The sequence below is a fragment of the Formica exsecta genome, unplaced genomic scaffold, assembly GCF_003651465.1.
Source record: "Formica exsecta isolate Colony F162 unplaced genomic scaffold, ASM365146v1 scaffold328, whole genome shotgun sequence".
Taxonomy (NCBI): domain Eukaryota; kingdom Metazoa; phylum Arthropoda; class Insecta; order Hymenoptera; family Formicidae; genus Formica; species Formica exsecta.
In genome coordinates, this window is record NW_021850535.1 from 20,048 (window position 1) to 28,428 (window position 8,381).

General features: G+C 32.9%; 1 protein-coding gene and 1 long non-coding RNA gene across 7 annotated transcripts; one reads left to right on the forward strand and one right to left on the reverse strand.

Annotated features, from left to right (window-relative positions):
* Positions 1-1,346: 1,346 nt before the first annotated feature.
* LOC115238197 lies at positions 1,347-2,175 on the forward strand. Its single transcript, XR_003884463.1, has 3 exons — positions 1,347-1,466; positions 1,539-1,693; positions 1,867-2,175. It is a non-coding gene; the product is annotated as an uncharacterized LOC115238197 (long non-coding RNA).
* Positions 1,668-7,413, reverse strand: LOC115238196 (protein fem-1 homolog A). Of its 6 annotated transcripts, none has more exons than XM_029811799.1 (9): positions 7,332-7,413; positions 6,285-6,777; positions 4,621-4,929; positions 4,150-4,513; positions 4,007-4,067; positions 3,727-3,909; positions 3,375-3,623; positions 2,869-2,994; positions 1,668-1,894 (listed from the first exon to the last, which is right to left on the reverse strand). In XM_029811799.1, the coding sequence occupies exons 1-9, from the start codon at positions 7,395-7,397 to the stop codon at positions 1,793-1,795; spliced, it is 1,953 nt and encodes a 650-aa protein (XP_029667659.1). In that variant the 5' UTR covers positions 7,398-7,413; the 3' UTR covers positions 1,668-1,792. The 6 variants fall into 6 exon arrangements, with proteins under 6 accessions (XP_029667659.1, XP_029667654.1, XP_029667655.1 ...); XM_029811794.1 differs by lacking the exon at positions 1,668-1,894 and adding an exon at positions 2,325-2,786; XM_029811795.1 differs by lacking the exon at positions 1,668-1,894 and adding an exon at positions 2,325-2,786 and having other exon boundaries at positions 7,243-7,348.
* Between the last annotated feature and the right edge of the window lie 968 nt (positions 7,414-8,381).

Here is an 8,381-nt window from a genome sequence, read left to right on the forward strand (position 1 = left end):
TATCTATTTCGTATTCAAGTTTCTGTTACAGGCAAATATAGACTGCAAAACGCGGTTAACACGATTAAAAATGTGTAATGGTTCCTGCACATAGGACACGGCGACGCGGCAAGCGTTGCTATACTATATTTCAAATATCTATTAATAATCTTGGCATTGTAAATAATAACAAGCAAATTTAAACTACAAAGCATGATTAAAATAAAATATATTCAGGAAAAAAAGACATAAATTTGTGAGCAAGACTAGTAAGTCTCAATAATTAGAATTCGGATGTTAAGGGTCGGCAGGAGTGACGGCCAAACTCCGAATTGATATTGGAGACCTCGCGCGGTGAAAATGTGAAACTCAGGTTTCAGGGTTACAAACGCTGAGGAATGAATTCTCAGTCTCGATGTATAAGTGTATGTCTGTATACGTACACACACGATTGCATTGCTCGCGTGGACGCACCGTGGAGAGGAAAGATAGAAAACGATCAACGATCACGCTATCCTTGTTCCTCTAGCGTATCGCTTTACGGCCGAGATATGGCCTGAAAATGCTTTTTGGCCTCTCGTAGCAGAAAGCAGTAATGCAACAAGACTAAAGAGCGCCCACTTTTCATAAATTTTATGTTTACTTATGCGCATATGTACAGATATATACCAATAGTATATAGAAATGTTACATATGTTTCAAAATTGCACAATGATAAATAATATTAGTAGAATAATAGCTAATAGAGTGAACTAATATACAACGTGTAAGTCAAACGATCAGTGTACTACTAGAAAAATGTCCCCATTAGCTGCTCCTTGCATATCGCTCTAGTGATATCCGTTTTTTTCGTATGTAGCCTCGAAGAAGTCATATTTCTTCCTCTAACTTTTTTTGCTATATTCTTTGCAAAGCTTAGATTGGCGCTACAGAGCCGGATTTTGCATTTTGGCTCTCAAAAAATTTATAATTAATAAAATACAGCTCATGGCCAACTGCACCTAATCCGCCATGAGCTGTACCAGAGCTGTACCTTATTTATCAATTTATGAAATATTATTTTAACTCTTTTTTCCAAAAAATCGCTCTGTAGAGCCAATCTTACGATCCTACTGATTACGAATATTGCTGTTAGAATTTAATTTTCTTTGTATTTTGGCCGTAATACGAAAAAAACGTATCCGTAGTTCACGGCTTCCCGCAAGAGGTCTCTACTGTCTCTCCTGCCGACCCTTAACTAGTAAACCTGAATGGCACATATGGGCCATGTTATTTGTGTTCATTGAAAGAGAACAAAATTCACACCAGAATCCATATACTAGACATAAAAATTAAGCGGTATAATAATTTTTGCATTAACAATTTTTCCACTTACAATTTCATATTATAAAGCAAAACTACCTACGAGAAAAATGTTCTCATCCAGTAGTATATTATAATACATTGGAATAAAATATCCAGTAATAGTCTGTAGCACTCTAATACAGGTATGCTGTATTATAATGCTGCAAAATATAGCTATTTTTATGATATTCAACTTTCTGATGCAATATCAACAGACGATTCATCAACATCCGAATCGTGAAAAACATTCGTTAGCATTAATATAAAATATAAAAGCACTTTATATTAGTTTCTATACCAACGATTACGGGAATGGAACCATTGGATATTCCACTGAAAGTCCATTTAATAAAATCTTCATTTTAGACAAGTGTGTATTTATAAAATAGTATCACATGCAATAATAGTCAATATTTTCGATTATTTTTAATATAATCTCTTAAATAGGTGACTTAATTAATAAATTAGATTAAATTAGAATATAATAAATTGTAGCTGATGTGTTTTTTTCCAGCAAACTTATTATTTGTGATATCTTTTTAGAAAGAAAAGCCTGACGATTCTGGAAAAACTAGAAAAATATTTCTATGATAAAACATCATATTGGTGCCATCTCTTTTACTTTGTAGGCAGCACAGTATGTGTAACAATATTTGAGTACAAATTTCTCTCAAGCATTTGTGATATTTCAAAACATTGTATAGCAAGAACTTCCAATACTTAATTAAATTACGCGAATCGCTATATGGATATTAAAAAACAATGTTTTATATTGCAAAATATCTAATTGGGAGAATCAGTTTTTAGAATTGAAGCATTCTCTTCTCATTCAGTCTTTTAATGCTTTAAAAACTGCACATGCCATTGTATTTATATCATAATTAACATTTTGCATGATATACCATTACTGGTACGTTTTTCGATGGCAAGATGTTAACAGTATAGTTAGCACTCTAAAAATAGTACTTTCTTTATAATTAAAGTTTCGACATTGGTATGTATATTTCACTATTTTATATTATATATGTTTATCTCTCTCTCTCTCTCTCTCTCTCTCTCTCTCTCTCTAATATGCTTATAATGAGAATATGAATTATATAAATTAGTATATATATCATTGTGTTCATCATTACACATGAATCCTTTGATATTGTCATACATTTTGGAATTATGACAAAATATCTCTCAATAAGTATAATATAATTTGAAAAAATTATTCTTATTATAAATTATCATCAGTATCATTCTCTGTGAAGTTCTAGGAAATGGCGTAATGTAATAGGCAATTCTTTACTGCAGATTCCGTATTTACAAACAGCCTGTGCGGCTTGACATTGAAGACTAGTATAATTAAGAAGATTTACGTTATTTTGCGGATTAGAGGATATCAGTCGTAATGGTGTATCTCCCGCTCTATTTGGTGTATCTAAGTGTGCGCCATAATCCAACAACAATTTTATCAGCTGTTTTAAACAAATTCTTAATGTGAGCTGTAATGTTTGATTTGTAAAAGTCTAGAAAATATATAAAAAAAAGTATACTTACAGCATTGTGAAAGTTGTATGCGTTGCTTGCTATATGTAAAGGGGTTGACCGTAATGTATTTCTAGCATCGACGTATGCTCCACAATCCAAGAGCAATTTAACAACATCCAAACGTGGAAAAATTGTCTGGATATATTCATCAAAATATTGCATATGTATTTCATTTACTGTCTAATGATGCAGCCGACTTCTCGGCTAATAAAACATATTCGCGAAGTAGTAATTTTTACTATTACGATTGAGAATGAAGAACTCTTCAGGTATTAAATTTTAAAGATGCAAATAGAGTTTTACTTTATTCTTTATTTAATTTTAAGAATTATCAAATTTTAAGTTTATATTGAATATAATAGATAATTTTAAGTTTATATTGAATATAATAGAGAAGTTGCTTTTATAGTTATTTATGAAAATAATTAATATTGAAAATAAAAAGATTTCCAAAAAGATGATCTACTGTAAAGCTTTAACTCTTTTGATACACTTGAGCAAAAGTTCATACTTACATGTATATCATCGGCAGAAGTAAAGTAACTAGAGTTGATTGTATTTGAACTAGAAACACAAAGATGAAGAAGTGTGTCCTCTATATAAACAGATCTGGGATTTTGTTTCACTAAACCATGGACTAACTGGTGCATTAAAGCTTTCTGTTCATCAGATTTTGCTTTTTCTACTAAAAGATAAATAAGATGCGTCACGCATTTCAGAATACGTTCATAATTGTCTCTCTGTCTCTTATGCACAGGACGTTTCTATAATATAACGTTAGTATATATAACATATGCATCCAACAATCTATCTCAACAGTATATATTATTACTTATAAATTATATAATATGCACAAATCATACATACCTCCAATAACTCTCTAGCTTCCGTCAGCTGGCTAGAGAGTAATTTAAATATTGCTACTACGTCGCAAAATCTCGGTTCTTGTCTTTCTCGATTACGATCTATTACTTCCAATGTTCTTTCATTCAGATCCACCATAAGCCTTACAAGAGCTTGTGCAGTGAAACAGGTATCTGCATATAAAATCTAAAAGACCGATAGAATTTAATTTATTTTTCACATATAGATGGAAAAATTATATACGCATATAACTGCGCATCAGACATTTTTATGTTTTACATACCGAATCCTTTTCAATTCTAATTTCTAACACTCGATGCCACAAATCTATACATTGTTGATATCTAAAAAGAAGAAATATATTACATGCATGTTATTATATATAATTAAATATGTTTCAGAAAGACTGGACAAATAACTAAATACCTTAAAGAGTCTGCATATGATGCACCTCTAAACATCAGTCGAAAGAGAGTATCTTTGTGATGTGGGCCTAATATCCTTTCACATATCAATAAACTTTGTATTCTTATTGCATCTAAATCGAGCGAAATGGCGTTTAACTCTTCCACGGTTGAAAATTCCACGGTATTTCTGTAAGTCTCGCGGTTTGGTAACACAGGTCTCTTTGGCAAAGGCACTCCGTCATTCGAGTTGACTATTCTGAGGACCATCGCGGCCCTCCAATATTGTAACGCCATATGCGTATCGCTATGATCGTCGAAAAATGTGGATCCCATTAGCTCGTTTGCATCTGCCAATCTTTCCGCGGAATATGATACGTTTTCCACTAAATCATGAATGCCATACATCGTAATTTTAACCAATATAAACCTGTATCTTTTATCATAGGAAAGAAACGCTAATTGTTACAATATTACATTGAATCATTCTTACCTAAGTATTCGAATATCTGGATGGCTCCTTTAAGACAGGCAGTCTGGAGGGCATCATCGTTATATCGAGATCTGATATGAGGGTCCGCATTATGTTCTAAGAGCAGTTTGGTAGTTCGAAATCTATGTTCCTGAATGGCGTAATGCAAGGCAGTTTTGTTCTGAATATCCGTGGCATTCACATCCGCGCCATGTTCCAAAAGAAAAGTGCACAACTCCACACTTTGTATAGAATTTATCAAACATGTTCCACCATTATAGTTTGCTTTTAGTATATCAGCGCCATTTTCCACTAAATACAAGACAATGTCTGAAAAATAAATATATGATTTACATTCAAAATCATTCTTGTTAATTCAGATAACTCGCACCATCAATAAACAAAACAATCACTAATTAAATCTAAAGATTAAAATAAATATTTTAGAGAAAGAAAGAGAAAAAATTGAAAATTGTGCAAATTAGAAACTTGCACATTGCTTCCTCATCATTTTATTTCACTCACAAAGCTTAAGCTCTTTAAAGCAAATGGGTTTTTCAATTTTGGCTTCCTCATAGAGGAAGGTCTCTCAAAATTTGCGAAAGTTACAGTATGTACAGACATTTCTCAAAAAAATTCAAAATTTTATAAAAAATGAACCCTTTCATTAATACTCACCAAATTCAATACCATACCTTTCTTTAATAATACCTTATTCATGTAAAAAAATTTAACCTGATATCTCAAAAATTGCGGAAGTTAGAGGTTGTACAATGTACATTCCGTACAAACATACATACATACATACATCATACATACAACATATAGACATTTTTTAAAAATATGATTTTGCGACGTTTTGGAACATTCTAAACACATTCGTATAGAAAACTGGAAAAAAAATTTTGTCACGAAAATAAAATTTCCTCTATGAGGAAGCAAAAGAAAAGGAAAGTCTTATTGTTAGTAGTTAAGGATTAATGTAATATTGTACAACGATACCGAAACGAATAAGGCACTTTTCATCTAGATAAATCATTTGGAATACATTATGTGTGTGATAGCAAAAACAAGGATCAACAAATGATTAGATTCGCTGAAAATTAGACATGTGATCTATACGCATTTTTATAACGTTGAATGAAATAAATATTAGACATTAAGTCTCACATTTTGCTTAAATTTCTTACATTATGTTTTGTGATCTTTCTCTATCTCTCATATATTATTTCATTCCGAATGCAAAAAAGGAGCACAGGCAAAACGAGATCTATTAACAACTAAGCATTATAAAAAATAAATGATAGCGTATTAAATCTTGGCATGCTTAGCTTTGACCTAGACCTGCATATGATTATATTTTTATTTCAATTTGACAAAAATACATTCATTCAATTCTGAAATATTCACTTATTTTTTACAATTTGATTGCAAGAATTATATATATTACTGCACTGTTTTTATTTAATATTACCTTTTTTCATTATATGTCTTTCTGCTGTTACTATAACATATTATTTTATCTTTTCTAATATGATATGTAATCAGATTATTTACAAGAATACTTCATTCAAATAATAATACAGAAAAGTACATAATGCTTCTTGAAAGAAATATGACATATTACCTCTTTGCTTACTTGCCCTATCAATTATATTTTGCATAATTGATATATAATTCGTTACCCATATGTGTCATGAAGCACGCAGATCTAACGGGAGTAGATCCAGAATCAGAGACTGCATTCACATCAGCTCCATGGGATATAAGGCATTTTATAACTTCCAAATTCCCAGATACCGCGGCGCACCATAATGGCGTGACACAGTGAACTGATCCATCATCAGGTACTTCATACTTTCCTCTTTGTTCAATGTCGGCGTCGCATTTTCTTAAAAGATATTCGACAATCTCCACATGTCCCCTCTTGCAGGCAATAAACAATGGAGCACAGCCATCTTTCATATGAGATACAATTATTTTCCGCTCTTCTCTCTTGTATTTCTCTAAACGATTTCTCACAGCGTAGGTCAATTGCGCTCCTGGTGCCAGATATTTACACTCGTCCATAAGCTCGAAAAATAATCGATCCATGGAAAAATTCCAACGATCACTATTACTAAACCACATTGCCCACTTTCCGAAACGACGTTGTGATGTTTCTTCCGATTCATAAAGCTGAAAAAAATTTCATTTCTAGAAATGTATTTATAAAAATTCTCTAAAATACACTGTGAGAACAATCAGAACAATTGTGAGCAGACTGATAGAAGAATGTTTATTATAAAATAACAAAATACTAGAATCACAATGAATCACTCCATGGATATCACAACTTCCGTCAAGCATTTGTTTCAATTCATGCTACTTGTTTAAATACTAGATATATTTTTGCGTATGATATTATTAAGAAAAAGATTGTTGACATATAAAATTCGAGAGCAAGTAACAAAATATCCTACGTATGTATGTAAATGTATTTGACAGACACACACGTACAATCTCTTGTTCTTTCAAGATAGCATCTTGATGCAAAATATACAGAAAAAATAAAGTCAACAGCCGCGCATCGATTTTTCTCGAGACATATATATCCGTAAAATTAAAGAAAATATTCAAAAATAGAAAAGCTATGCTACACACTTGTAAATGCCCAGACGTCTAACACATTTCTATATACATTGGTGATAATCTATGCATTTCTATTAGCGTGTGTGTATGTATATACATACCACTGATCTATATATCTGGATTGCTGATAGGCCTCCTGGCGATGTACCCAATTGAAGGTCCGCCATTTTAGACGCCCGAGGTGCGCGCATGCGTGGTGGTGCCATAGTATATACAGTAGCGCAACCATAGACATAGTATATCTAGACCGAGATGCCGACAGGGAGTTGCGCTACTGTATGTACTGTGGTGATGCTTTAAGTGATACCAATAAGTGCATGGCCGCGTTCGAGAACATCACCCGTGTGCACACGAGCGTCGTTCTATCTTTGTTTAACTTTCAGTAAATAACAAAGATAGAACGACGCTCGGTGCACACGGGTAATGTTCTCGAACGCAGCCCAGGTCATGGATACCTTCCCAAAGTTAGCCCACCTTCCCAAAGTTAGCCCCCCCACTTTGACTTTTGGGAATTTTCTTTTTATCAATCGATTGGTGGTTGATTGGTAATGTTTGGTATCGCATTAAAAAAGTTTGGTAGTTTCCCGTTTTCTGACAAAATCGAAAACAAATTTTTGACCTTTTTTTAGCCCCTCCACTTTGACTTTTGGTAATTTTTTTTTACCAATTGTTCAATGGTTGATTGCTAATGTTTGGTATCGCATCCAAAACGTTTGGTAGTTTCCCGTTTATTTAAAAAAAAACTAAGGAGAGTTATCTCGATAGTGTAGAGAGAAAAAAGGTGGTCACGAAAAATGTTCCGTATATGCCCAGGTTTGCCAAATGGAATGACTTGGACCAATTCGTCGCCATCTTGAATATTCGTACATATATAGTGTTATGTTTAGTTGTATTAGTGATCAGTAAGTGTGTTGGATGACACACTACTTACTAATTACTACCACAACTAAACGTAACACTATACATATACGAAGATTCAAGATGGCGACAAAATGGTCCAAGTTATTCCATTCGGCAAACCTGGCCACATACAGAACATTTTTCGTGACCACTTTCAATCTAGGTAGATAACTCTCCTTATTCTTCCTTCATGTAACATACTGACTGCTTGACAAAGAGAGATGATTACGCCGTCTTTGTTTCTCTTTCGT